This window comes from Populus nigra, chromosome 1 (assembly GCF_951802175.1).
Source record: "Populus nigra chromosome 1, ddPopNigr1.1, whole genome shotgun sequence".
Lineage (NCBI taxonomy): Eukaryota > Viridiplantae > Streptophyta > Magnoliopsida > Malpighiales > Salicaceae > Populus > Populus nigra.
In genome coordinates this window covers 138,515-152,213 of record NC_084852.1, presented here as the reverse complement: position 1 = coordinate 152,213, position 13,699 = coordinate 138,515, and the positions used below count along the sequence as shown (strand labels likewise).

The window sequence follows — 13,699 nt, the reverse complement described above, 5'->3', positions numbered from 1 at the left end:
TATAAATAAAAAGTAGTTTAAAAAACACTATAAAAAATATAATGAAGCCTAAAAAACAAACACTTCATGGCTATTAATCTCCTGGTTAAAATATGGTTTTTTTTTGTGTATTTAATATTGTAGTTTAGAGTATTTTTAGCTTGAAAATATATTAAAATAATTTAATTTCTTAAATGTTTTTTTTTAATCTTTTACATGTTTACATCAAATCAAAACTATTGAGAATCACCAAAGAAAAACATCAAAGTGGTGATGCCTTTTAAAGGCAATGCAATTAAAAACACACAAAAAAAGTGGCAACTCATATCGATTATTTAAGCTTCCATCGATCTTTCGATCCCCTAGAACACCATGCACCATGCACGCAAAAGAAACCTAGAACAATATATATGTGATTAATCATCACATGTTTGATCAATTAATTAATATAACCAGCCATTATTTATTTATATATATCACTGATCTGTCAATAAGCTATAAAAACAAGATAAATGAATGCTAGGAAGAATAATTGACAGAAGTTATATTCAATTCAATATGTTTTACAGAGTTTACAATGAGAATACATATACAAGTACGTAGTTAGAAAGTAGGAGCTGCAAGTGATTGAGTCCAACTCAATCAGTTCATCTACACAATCTCAATTCCAGAAGATAATCTTCAACAGTGGATCAACATCAATAGCAGGTAGATAATCTTCAATAGTGGATCAATATTAGCAGCAGATTAACTTTAACTGTTGAAGATCAACTTCTACTTATTATTTTCAACACTCCCCTTCAAGTTGGAGCATGAATATTGAGAATGTTCAACTTGCTTGTTAATTTCTTGAAATTGTCCCCCCTAATGCCTTAGTGAATATATATGTTAGTTGAAGATAGGAGGGAACGAATTTTAATATGCTTTGTACGTTTATGATATACCGGATTTGCAGCAATATGAAGTGCTGCTTGATTGTTACAAAATAAAGTGATTGGTTTTAAGTGCACCTGTAGATCTTTAAATAGGCATCTAAGCCAAGTGAGTTCACATGTTGCAGCAGTCATGGACCTGTACTCAGCTTCGGCAAATGACCTGGAGACTGATTTCTGTTTTCTTGTCTTCCATAAGATGAGAGAATCTCCAAGAAATACACAGTAACCCGATGTAGATCTTCTTGTAATAGGATAATTTGCCCAATTGGCATCACAATAAGCTCTTAGTTGCAGAGAGCTGCTGGAAGAGAATAATCAGTCGTTACCTGGGTTGTTCTTTAAGTATCTTACTACACGAAGAGCAGCATCCCAATGAGGTTTTCTCGGTGTATGCATAAATTGGCTTAAGATGTTGACAGAATACATGATATCTAGTCTAGTAATTGTAAGATAGATTAATCGCCCTACCAATCTTCTGTAGTGTGAAACATCATTCAATATCTCACTTTGGTCATTAGTAAGCCTCAGATTTTGTTCCATAGGAAAATCAACAGGTTTAGCTCTGAGGCATCCAACATCGTCAAGAATTTCCAGTGTGTATTTTCGCTGAGATATAACTATTCCAGCCTTTGATCTTGCCACTTCTAGTTTGAGAAAATACTTCAGCTTACCAAGATCTTTTATGTGGAATTGTTTTTGAAGAAACAACTTGATATTTTGAATAGCACTGTCATTATTCCTAGTAATGATTATATCATCTACGTAGATAAGAACAATGGTTAGAGTAGAACCTTTTTCTTGCACAAAGAGAGAATAATCTGCATGTCATTGAGAGAACCCAACCGTTTTAATGGCTTCTAAGAATTTAGCAAACCAATTTCTGGGTGTTTGTTTGAGTCCATACATGGACTTATAAAGCCAACATACAACCTTCTCCCCTTGTCGATAAAGTCCTAGTGATGGAGTCATATAAACTTCCTCATGTAAATAACCATGGAGGAAGGCGTTATTGACGTCCATATGGAAGAGAGGCCAATTGCGGATGCTGCCAAGGCAAGAAGACAACGAACTGTAGTTAACTTTGCAACTGGAGCAAAAGTTTCATGATAGTCCAAGCCTTCTTGTTGATTGAATCCCTTGGTTACTAACCGTGCTTTATACTGTTCCACAGAGCCATCAGATTTGTTTGATTCTGAAAACCCATTTGCTGCCTATGGGATGACAATGTGGTGGTAATGAAACTAGAGACCATGGTTTCTGATTTTCAATTGTAGTGAGCTCAGTTCTTATTGCTTCACACCACCTAGGATCACTGAGTGCCTGCTCATATGTTGTTGGTTCAAGAGTGCTAGTAATGTTGTTAATAAATATCTTATGAGAAGGAGATAAGGATTAATAAGAAATAAAGTTTGATAATGGATATTGAGTACCTGATCGTGAAGAGGCCGACTTGGTTGTGGATGCAGAGAGTGGTGACATACCAACCTGACCACAATGAAAATCACAGAGCAGAACAGAGGTTTGTCGTGGCCGATCACTGCGATGTAGAATAGGAGTATGTGTGTTTGGTTTTAGAGAAGGAGAAGACTGTGTGGGATTGGATGGTGGTGATGATGAAGAGTCTTTAGAGAAAGAGGATGATAATGGAGTGGCAGGGGTCTCGGTTGGTGAGGGAGAAAAAATTAATGGTTGTGGAATTGAGCTGTTATTAGGCTCAGGAAGTATAGTTGGCTGAGATGGTTGTTGAGAGGAATCGACTGAAGTGTGATTTAAGAAAGGAAATGTGTTTTCATGAAAAACAACATCTCGACTAGTGAAGAATTGTCGAGTGGTAAGATCATAAACACGGTATGCTTTTTTATTAGAAAGGTATCCAACAAAAATACATCGACGAGCTCATAGTGAAAATTTGGACAATGGTTGTAAGTTGGTGGCATAATAGAGACAACAAAAAACACGGAGATGGGTATATATGGGTGTTTTTCCATATAGGAGTTCATATGGTGACTTATGATTCAAAACTGGGGTGGGAAGATGATTTATGAGATAAGTGGCAATGAGCAAGCTCTCTCCCCAAAATTGTAATGGTAAATTTGCTTGGAATCTCAAGGCACGACCAACATTGAGTAGGTGTCTTGTTTTTGTTCAACGACACCATTTTGTTGAGGTGTGTAAGAACATAAATTTTGGAGTAAAATGCCATGAGTGGAAAGGAATGGCTTTAAGGAGATAAATTCCAGCCCATTATCACTTCGTATACTTTTAACTTGACAGTTAAATTGAGTGTGGACAAAAGTGATGAATAATTTTAAAAACCTTTGTGTTTCAGATTTGAATTTTATAAGAAAAATCCAGGTAAAACGAGTGTAGTCATCCACAATAGTTAAAAAATAATATGCACCAGAGTGTGTTTCAATCTTTTGTGGACCCTAAATATCACAGTGTATAAGCTCAAAAAATTTAGTACTTTGAATAGAGCTTATGGAAAAGGATAACCTGGTTTGTTTTATCAAAGGACAAACTTCACATGAATGTTGCGAATCATAAACAAAAGGTGGAATTAATTTTGACAGAAACTGATAGGGTAATTTTGATGGATGACCTAATCTGTTATGCCAAACAGCTCTTGATAGAAAAGAGACTTGATATGAAATTAGTGAAGATGAATGCAATTCTGATTGTGGCATAAGGTAGTATAGTCCCTTACTTTGCTTTCCCAGGCCAATCATCCTCTTCGTAGCTAGGTCATGCAATATACAAAAAGTGGGAAAAAAATAAACATAACAATTAAGAACAGATATGAGTTGGCTGACTAAAAGTAGATTCACATGAAATGAGGGTGCACAAAGAACACCATGGACATGTACGCTTTTGGTAACATGTGCAGAGCTAACACTTGTAATTTTTGCATAGGAGCCATTTGGCAAGATGACTTGAGAGAACATAGGAACAGTGACTTTATCAATAACTGAAGTGGTTTTATGGTTAGTGACACCACTGCCAATGATCCATTGTAAAGCCTCAGAATTTTGAGTCGTGGATGATGAGAAAAAAGGAGTGGGCTTACCTGTATAATTTGCAGATACAGTGGATTTTTCGGCTTGAAAGAAAGCTTTGATTTATGAAAATTTTTCGGGAGTGAATTGAAGAGGCTGATCAGAGGTTTGAACAGATTTGATATTGGTGTGAAATGATTCAATTCCTGTTTGATTTGCAGTAGCTTTTTGAGCTCGATTGCGAGGCTGCACATTCTTGCCATGAAGAGCGTGACCGGTGGGAAATCCAATCAAATAGAAACATCTCTCCATTGTATGTGTAGTTCCATCACAGTAGGTGCAGTGAAGTCGTTTCTTTGATCCTTGCATAGTTGATGAGCCATACATCCAATTTCGAGAGAAATCTTGTCGTTGTAAAGTAGAACCTGATCTTTTTACATTCATGGCATGAACCTGTTCATTAACTTTGTGCTCAACCAGTCCTCTTTGCTTTTCTTCTTCACATAAGAGTGAATATGCTTTCTTAACAGTTGGTAAAGGTTGCATGAGCATGATTTGCCCTCTAATAGCTGAATAGTTCTCATTTAATCCTATAAGAAACTGACCAAGTCTCATCTTTTCTTCACTGTTTGACAGTTGTTTCATTCCACCACATGTGCATTGAATGGCTGGACTGGTCATTTTTAATTCATCCCATAACGTTTTTATATTGGTGTAATATGTGAAGATGGAATCCTGATTTTGCTGCAATTCTTCTATGGAACGTTGAACTTGATAATGATGAGAAAAATTACCTTGTAAGAATCGTTCTTGTAGATCCAACCAGATTTCAGAAGGGGTTTCAACACAGAGAACACTATTGGCAAGCTCTTGGTTTAAGGAGTTAAGAATCCAAGAAAGAACCATATCATTGCATCGTTGCCATAACATGTATTTAGGATCAGATTCACCTGGTATAAGTATGGTTCCATTGATGAATCCCAACTTGTTTTTGGCGTTGAGACTTATTAGCATGGAACGTCTCCACATGACATAATTGGTTCCATCAAGAACTTTTGGAATAAGAGTCATGCTTGGATGATCTGATGCATGAATAAAAAAAGGATCAGAAAGATCAATAGTTAAAAAGGACATGTTCTGAAGGGTAGTGTTTTGGTTAGTACTGCTTGAATCAGTACTGTCCTCCATTGGAGGTTTTGCGGAAGCTTGGTTAATGTGTTTAAAGTTTCATACGCTCTGATACCATGAAAAAAACAAGATAAATGAATGCTAGGAAGAATAATTGACAGAAGTTATATTCAATTCAATATGTTCTACAGAGTTTACAATGAGAATACATATACAAGTACGTAGCTAGAAAGTAGGGGCTGCAAGTTATTGAGTCCAACTCAATCAGTTCATTTACACAACCTCAGTTCTAGAGGATGATCTTCAACAGTGGATCAACATCAACAGCAGGTAGATAATTTTCAACAATGGATTAACATTAGCAGCAGATTAACTTTAACTGTCGAAGATTAACTTTTACTTATCTTTTCAACAAGCTAGCTAATAGGAAAAACAAGAAGGTAGCAACTAACTACCTAAGAAAATCATTGTAAAGAAAGAGGAAGACTCCAAGAAATCTCTGATTTAGGTTTGATCAGAAAACTGAAAGTTTGTGAAATAGGAGCTTCATGAGATAAATGCATGGGAATAGCTAGGCAGGCAGGCAGGCAGGTGCCATTAATTTTGCTGCATATAGAAACTATAGGGATGAAGCCCCGCAACTCCAAAACATTCCATGATTAATGAATTATATATACACTACAAAACTAGCTGTAATCCACCAAGTCCATTTCCTTACTTTCCATTCAAATAAATGCTGTTTTTAGGGATCGTATAATATATATGCAAATATATATATATATATATAGAGCCGATTGGGTATCAGTCACTCACATCAAGAATATTACCAAAAGGTCAATCGATAATATTTGGCATAAATCTAATTCTTCTCCTACCAATGAAAATAATTTATGTGCTTAGATTACTACGTACTACTACGTCATCAAGAAAAGAATTTATATGTTTATCTTTTAAAAAAATATATTCATGTATAGAAGAAATACTAGCAGAGCCGGCTTCAGCTTAGAGCTACTCGAGCAATTAATGGCTCAAGACCTTCACTTAACAAATTAAAAATCCCAAGAATAAATAAAATATATTTATTAATTAGCGGAAGTCCCAAATATTCACCTTAAGCATGCTCCGAGAAAAAGCAGCTACATAATCACAAGGACTAAACGAATTAAAGACAATTAAGCATTATATAATTGCTTAATTGAAGGAGATGTCGTTTTCGGGTGGTGTTTGCTTAACGTAACCATGCAGTTTTTTTCCTGCAAGAAACTTCAAATTCCATCCATGTCTATCGATCATTTCCCAGCTCGACAAGGACATGTAGCTGTTCCCTTTTAACACCTAGCTAGGCCACTTCCATTACACAAACTACTTGCCCCACACATGTCATGCTGATCTCTCACTCGTGAAGACAACACAATTCAACTGCAAAGCAATTTCTTTTACGACGAAGAAGAAGAGAAACTCAACATCCTCACATCCAAGTGCTCTTACTGTTACTAACAAGTGATTTGCCAAATCTTATGACTCTCGTGAGCACGAGCCATGAAGGAAGGGATGATAGAAGATAATTCCACTCATGCCATGCGAAGATTCAAGCCTAACTCCCTTTCGTTTTTCTTTAACACCAGCTGAATTCTCTTTTGACCTGGGGCAGCTAGCACTATGGGCCCATTGTGTTTCAGACAACACCGTTATCGAGTCAAGAGTCAAGACCCATCAAGCTACTGCCAGCGTGTATGTGTATCTGGGAACTTTCGTCATCAACAACTACAGGCTGGAAAAGTGGCTTTACTAACACTGGCTGTACGCGTAATTTAAGCCCAAGACTCAACAAACATTCAGCGAAATGAGTGTATGATCCTGGAAAATCAAAGAGTACAGAGTGCAGATGAAGAATGACCATTGGTACATTACTATTTCAGTGTTTGTTGTCAGAAATTAATGCTGAGTTCCAAGTATTCACTACTGAGTTCCAAGTATCCCTTTGGAGGAATTGAAATCAAAGAACGAAACTAGAAGGCACATGTAACATGCCCATTCAGATTGGAATCTGCATGAAAAGCTTTTCTATGTGATACTTTGTGCCTTGAGAACCCAGATTGATTTCTTAATCAATACGACAAACCTCTTTAACCATATAATGAAGAATCCCAACAGCCAAATAAAAGAAAATCTTCACCATTCCTAAAATTCCTACCAGGAAAGTCATTTCCTGCATCCTTTATAAACAACATAGAAAGGGGGTGTGAGAAAAAAAAAACAACAAAAAAGCGAAGGATGGTGGCATCCAGATTGAGCGAGTCATTGCAACAAAAGACCCCAATGACCGAGAGTAAGCATACCAAGCAGTAGTCCTTGCTTATTCAAAGAAACGCTGAATCAAAAGGGCTTCTCATACTCCTGCGGTGTTGGCTGCTCCCAGGCAGGTATGAAGCCTACACGAGAAAACAAGAGACTTAGTCGAGTAGAAAAGATGGTGTCAGATAAGATGCTGCGAAATATTAACTGACAAATTGATAGGCTATTTATTTGCTCAGAACATCAGCAGCATGCATGTTAAAACAAAACTGCTGTGCTGCTTGATGATAAAGATGAATATCGACTAAAACAAAGCATTAATGAATATGATTTAACATGCTCATATGAATTACTACCGTGTTCTTAGTTGAACAAACAGTTCTGCTATGCCTCTGAAATCTGGATTCCTCTAACCGAGGAGAGTGAATAAAAATGAACCAGTAGGACCAGCCATCTAATGGTTCATTTCATATAGACACTTACTTATATGACATTCACAGGACATCAATGTTGTAAACTTGCTTTTGAAACCAATACACACTCCTACCATATTTTATGTAGCTAGCAGATATAAATATCCTTGCTCCTGCTGAGTAGCTAACTTCTGCTTGTAGGCCAAGTTTACGAGACCTTATAGCAGCCTTTTAGTTCTACTTTGAAATCTCTTTGCATTGGTTTCAACGGACACCAATATCATTAATTTGCTTGTTTAACAAGATAACTATTAAGGTATTGCCATTTTAAGTTCTATGATGAAGACAGTGATGGAACTGAAAAGAACTCATCCAATTCTCATATAGCTGCATCTCAATGACGTGGGAAAAATTTGGTGAAGACATGTATAATCATAGACAAACAAGTTTCGGAAAAGATGATTTTGACCTAAAAGCAGACCAATAAAAAAACCCTTTCTCTCAGTGAATGTGGTTATGATAAGGACTAAAAATTTGGAGCAAAACATAGTTTATAGGCTATTGAGCACCCTGGAATCCTGGAGTGCACTTAAATTTATTAACGGTCAATTTTCATTTCAAACAATTTTGAAGCAAATAAAGCTAATGCAGCATCATGATTTACTATTCCCCTAGCTTTTATTAAAATCGCACATTTTTTGGAGTGCACATCAGGTTTTTGGTAAAAGACTTCAGCATTAATTTGAATGTCAAGCAGAAGCAGAGACGCCAGAAAGTTATTAAAGATGCCAGGAGAAGAAGTTTCTTTATAATCCTTTCCTTCTCCAATTTATATGCTTTTGAGATCCAAATAGAGCCATTTTTCGTTAAAATATATTACTTATCTATAGATCTATGCACAACTTATTGTAACAACAAAAAAAAAAAAAACAATTTTCACAATAATGTGAACAACCATCACCAAATATACCTCGATGGTTAATGGTCGTAAAAATGCGTTTGTACAGCCTATTAGCATGCGATTAAACACCAGAGTTAGGCAGATCGACTACATGAACTCTAGATTTATAAGAAATCAAACCAAGAAGTTAAATATGTGGCATACTTAATGGTATTTCTCCCAGGGACATATAAATCGAGTCATCATCACCAAGAGTCCCCTGAAACAATCAGTAATACTAAGTGAGTTATTCATCAACTATATGATGGAAATGTATTTATTTATCTATCTTCCACTACCAAAAAGATGAATTCTAAAACTAAGTGCCGCATAAATGCCATGAGATCATGTGCATAGAATTATACATTTAAAGAAGCAATTGATTGGAATATGAATGGAATGCATACAGCATCAAGTAGCAAAATGCATACATCTTAATATTCTTGCAAACTTTATTTTTTTATTTCAAAGAAAGGCTACTTGGTTTTCATGTTCTATTCAGGCTAATAGGCTACTTCTATCATACCTCTCCATTGTCAAGGCCCATTTCGTTTGGCAGTGGATTTATGTTCTCCGGAACAGAGGTACAATTTGGGAAATTGCTGAGAAACTCTGAGAGCATAAGACCATCATAGTTATCCTGAACATCAGTAACATTACCAACATTCTGTGAATGGTTGGGAAAACCTTCTGTCCCATTAAATGCAATCTCCGTCCTAAGAAGATGGACAAGTTAAGATCAGGTAGAAAAAAACTACATCCAGTATCTGAACAGACTAAAATGAGAAGATCATAAACACAATAATGAAGAAAGCTTCTTGATGTGAGAAACATGCAAGGTACCTGGTATTATTGTTTGACAAGTTAAGAAACATATAAGAGCAAAGAGAAGGAATAATTATAAAAGGAACGTACTTTCTTTGTGAACTATCAAAGTCTTTGTCTTCCAGGGTATCATTCTCTAAATCAATTATTTCAACCTGCTTACCATCAGTCATATGTCTAGTATATTCACCAGAAATGTTGGAATTACTCATTGACAAATCAATGTCAACCTGTGGTGCTTGTTTTCCGATTGTCATAATAGATGGGTGTGTGAGAACTGGATCACTACGATGTGTGTCATTCATATCAGATGTTTCCATGAGATTAAGATCAACGATTTTAAATGAACTAGGAAAAAGCTGTTTCTCTTGTGCATACTTGAATCCTGGTTCACCACCAGTTCTTGGAAATCGACAATTACTAACATAAGTGTCTTGAGTAGCAGCCATGGTGACTTGCTGATCAGGTGAAACCCTCTCTTCTTGAGAACCCCCTGCATTTTCATTCAAATTAGAGAGGTGCAAGAGCTCATCAGTGGTGTTAACCAAGGATGGAAGCCATTCTCTAGGTTTCTTCACCACCTCGCTAAAATCACTGCCTTCTGCAGCCCGTTTCTCACCTCGCTCTTTGACTGAGGTGGACCTTCCAAAACCAGAAGGCCCCAGGCTTGATTCTTGTTCGTTGTCATGTATAAAAGCTCTAACCGGAAAAGAATGAGACCTCACACATTTTCCCTGCACAGCACCATATTCAGGGCCTTCTTCATCCACATCCTTGGCAGACTGGACAACAGCTACTTCAGTTATTTCAGAGTTGGGACAATTTGAATCATGAGGTGCATTTGCTAGCACATCAGCTGCAGAAACATTGTCCAGGCCATCTTGAACTGAATCTTCAGATCCTTTGTTAAGCCCAATACCAGAAGTGCCTTCATCTTCATTATTGGGAACTTGATCAACCCTGGAGGTCCTACATGACAATGCAGAGCGTGTTTTCGTTGGCACATTGGCGAACTTGCTCAAAGTTAGTAAATCAGATCCATTCTTGCCCGAGATGTCACCCTCCACAGCACTCTGCTGGATAGGTAAATCCTCTGGAACAATCTGTTTCTCAGGTTCATAATCATAATTGCTATCCTTCACCTCCCCGTTCCCAAGATTTAAGTTTGCTGGATCACCAGAGCCCTTGGAGGGTTCGCCACCAGTCTCTTCTTTCGGAACACTAGAAGAACTTGCCTTGGAGCCAGTTTCATCTGGGTGGTTGTACTTGCTCAGTCCTGATTCTATATCAGCAGTTTCTTCACTTTCTGGTGCCACCCCACTCAGACCAGATTTCTCCATCCCATCACCAACATCATTGCTAACTTGCTGCTCTTCATAGTGTTCAGAAACTGTATCACTCTGCCCCTCCATATCAGGGGACACTCTATTCCTATCCGACAATGGCCCACTCCTCCCATATTCTCTACCCCACTCAGCGCTATAACCCCGGTAATGTTCTCCTCTCCTCCTTCCTTTCACATGATTCCTCGAATTGAAGTCATCAGAGTATCTTCTCCTGCTCAGTCCAGTATCAGAAGCGCCACTCCCTAGCCGAGAATGGGCAGATGTTCGGCCCTCATGCATAAGGTCTTCTTGTTGCCTAAAGTCCTGATAATCCCCAGCTTGCATTTTGAAACCACCATTCTGCCATTTACCAGAAAGTGCACTCTGAGGTAACAATCCCTTGGAAACTAAATACTCAGCTGCAAGCCTACCAGCTTCCATCAAAACATCACCTTTCTGTGTCGGTGGCTGAGGAGGTTGGCGAAAAGATCTGGGGTGGCCCTGGCCGCGGCCAAAGCCACGGTTATTGAAGCTTCTGTGTTCGGAATTGTAAAAGCCATGGCCTCTAGCTGAAGTATCTGGTGATATCCTGGATGCACCCACGCCCACCCCCATGGCACCAGACCTGTATCCATTTCCAGGACTTCTATGCCTAGCATGCATGTTCCTGCTTCTGATAGTATGTATCCAAGTGAAATGCTTATAAACCCTACAAGCAATCAATTGTCACAAAATTGAATGAAAACCAATGATAGCAAATACAGTACAAGTAGCACAGGTTATTGTAGCTCCGAGCTGCAAGCCCGTAATCCATCTATCAGGATCAGGGAATTTACAGACAAGACTAATTCTTTCTCATATTATTCAGCTACTATAAGGAGAAGGAAAAAATCCCAGAAAGAAATGATATTGTAGAGGTAAGAGGCAGGTAGCTAACAATCAAAAAGTAAACTTAATAGTACCAACAGTGCAATTGTGTAAACTTAATCAAAAAGTCAACAGATGAAATAGTCAAAATATGAAGCAAATCCAGGAAACCCAGAATCTGAAACGCAAACATGAAGAGGGATCTTGTCTAAAAATCTGACCTTTCTTGTGTTTTGCTATTACGGATTGTACAGTGTAAATGTCCAAGACAAGAAGAAGAAGAAGATCCAGAGGTGTGGTTATTAGGGTTTGAAGATCCCACATCAACATCCCATCATCATCGTCATCATCATCATCATCTACACCATGACAAAGAAATGAAGAATAAGAATCCTCAAAGTAGTCGAATAATTAATTTATCCAGTGTGTAAATAAAAAGGGAAGAACTTTAAGGTCAAATCGATCACAGGTAGCTTTCTTTCGAACAAGGAAATGTAGACACGTATAATAACTCTACGAATTCAACCTCTCTCTTTTCTTTTCCTTCCGTTTCTCCTCCCGCTGATGGTGAGCGGCTTTTGGATTGCTGGAGGTTCAGTTTTCAGTATTTTCTTTTCTTTTTTGTTTAAATTTTCCTTTCCAAAAAAGATTTAAAAAAAAATAGAAAAAGGAAAAGCGTGAGTCGTGAGTGATGGATAATTTTTTCCGCACGTCAATGCTCTCTCTGGCACGTGTCTAAACATGGTTTATTTAGTAATGCCGGGATAAGATTAATTATATATTTTTATTATGCCTGCTAAATTTATACAGGCGATTCAAACCATATTTGGCTTAAAAAAACATAATAAATAATGTCTTTTGAAGCTAAATATAATTTGAAACGCAGCAAGAAGTTGACACAAACATCGATATTCTTAACTCGACGCATCTCGAACACAAACGCATGCAAACAAGTCCTCTTCTTGACTTGGGATGCAGATTGTTCTTTAACCACTGGTTTGCTGATTTCATAGGAATTTAGGGTTTAATTTGGTTCAAGATTATTGTACTTTTAGAAGAGCCTTTTGTTTTAGTTTTACCTCGAGTTTAGGTACAGGAATGGAATGGGGGTGTGGTGGTGTTGACTCTTGTGTGGTGAGGAATGGAAATGGGTGGGTGGGTGGGTGCTAAAGGTGAGGTGCTCTTTCCACCCACAAGAAAAAGGTAAAGTCGAGCGTGTCATTTCTACACTGTGTCATTGTATCCCACAAATCTGTGAAATTAATTGAAATACATATAATTAACCTCGAACATTTATATTAATAAAAGAAAAAAGGGGGGCGAAGGAATTCATTGTTAGAAATAAGGCAGGCGAAGCCCATGAGTGACTGGTGAAGGGTTGTGTAACAAGAAAAGGAACAAAGGGCATCGGCTACTTTCATCGATGGATGTTTGATGGTAGCGTGCACAACGCCATCATCTTCTTTCTCTATTGCTTGAATAGGGAATTTAGGTTTAATTTGGTACAAAAATAAAAGATAGTGCTCGAGATTTTGTCTTGATCATATTGCATGGTATTTGTAAATTGTATTTGACGATATTCTCTCACGATAAGACAATTTATCAATGTCGACGCTTCTGTATTCAGGATTGTAAAAGCCATGGCCTCTAGCACAAGTATCTGGCTGGGTATGTAACCACATGGAACCTGACCTGTGCCCATCTCTAAGACTTCTAAGCCTAGAATGAATGCATCTTTCTGCTTCTCACAGTATCCTCCTAATCCAAGCGCAATGCTTATAAACCCTACAAGCAATTAGTTGTCGGAACAAAAACACTTGAAAACCCATGATAGCAAATGAGCGAGTGCAGGTAGCACGCACACATGATTATGGCTCCAAGGAAAACAAGAACAATCTATCTTCAATTCCTGTGAAATTTAAGCATCCCTTTGTCCTTCCTTAAGGAAGCAATAAGGAAGGAAGACATGTTGGATCTAAAGAATCACGTTGGCAGT

At 37.6% G+C, this 13,699-nt stretch overlaps 1 protein-coding gene across 5 annotated transcripts; it reads right to left on the bottom strand.

The window, feature by feature from the left end:
• Nucleotides 1-7,134: 7,134 nt before the first annotated feature.
• LOC133695121 (uncharacterized protein At4g26450-like) lies at nt 7,135-12,383 on the bottom strand. 5 transcript variants are annotated; one of them, XM_062116943.1, is made up of 7 exons: nt 12,230-12,383; nt 11,925-12,062; nt 9,602-11,545; nt 9,213-9,402; nt 8,852-8,906; nt 8,717-8,754; nt 7,135-7,470 (listed from the first exon to the last, which is right to left on the bottom strand). In XM_062116943.1, exons 3-7 carry the CDS (start codon nt 11,497-11,499, stop codon nt 7,399-7,401), a joined length of 2,253 nt encoding a protein of 750 aa, XP_061972927.1. In that variant the 5' UTR covers nt 11,500-11,545; nt 11,925-12,062; nt 12,230-12,383; the 3' UTR covers nt 7,135-7,398. The 5 variants fall into 5 exon arrangements, with proteins under 5 accessions (XP_061972927.1, XP_061972936.1, XP_061972944.1 ...); XM_062116952.1 differs by having other exon boundaries at nt 12,151-12,337; XM_062116960.1 differs by having other exon boundaries at nt 12,171-12,337.
• Nucleotides 12,384-13,699: the final 1,316 nt, after the last annotated feature.

Excerpts from the sequence above, each read along its gene's own strand:
- LOC133695121 (XM_062116943.1), bottom strand. The coding sequence starts at position 11,499 with ATGCATGCTAGGCATAGAAGTCCTGGAAATGGATACAGGTCTGGTGCC. Across the intron at positions 9,403-9,601 it reads TTTGATAGTTCACAAAGAAA|GACGGAGATTGCATTTAATG; the intron begins GTACGTTCCTTT and ends CCATCTTCTTAG. Across the intron at positions 8,907-9,212 it reads TGGGCCTTGACAATGGAGAG|GGGACTCTTGGTGATGATGA; the intron begins GTATGATAGAAG and ends TGATTGTTTCAG.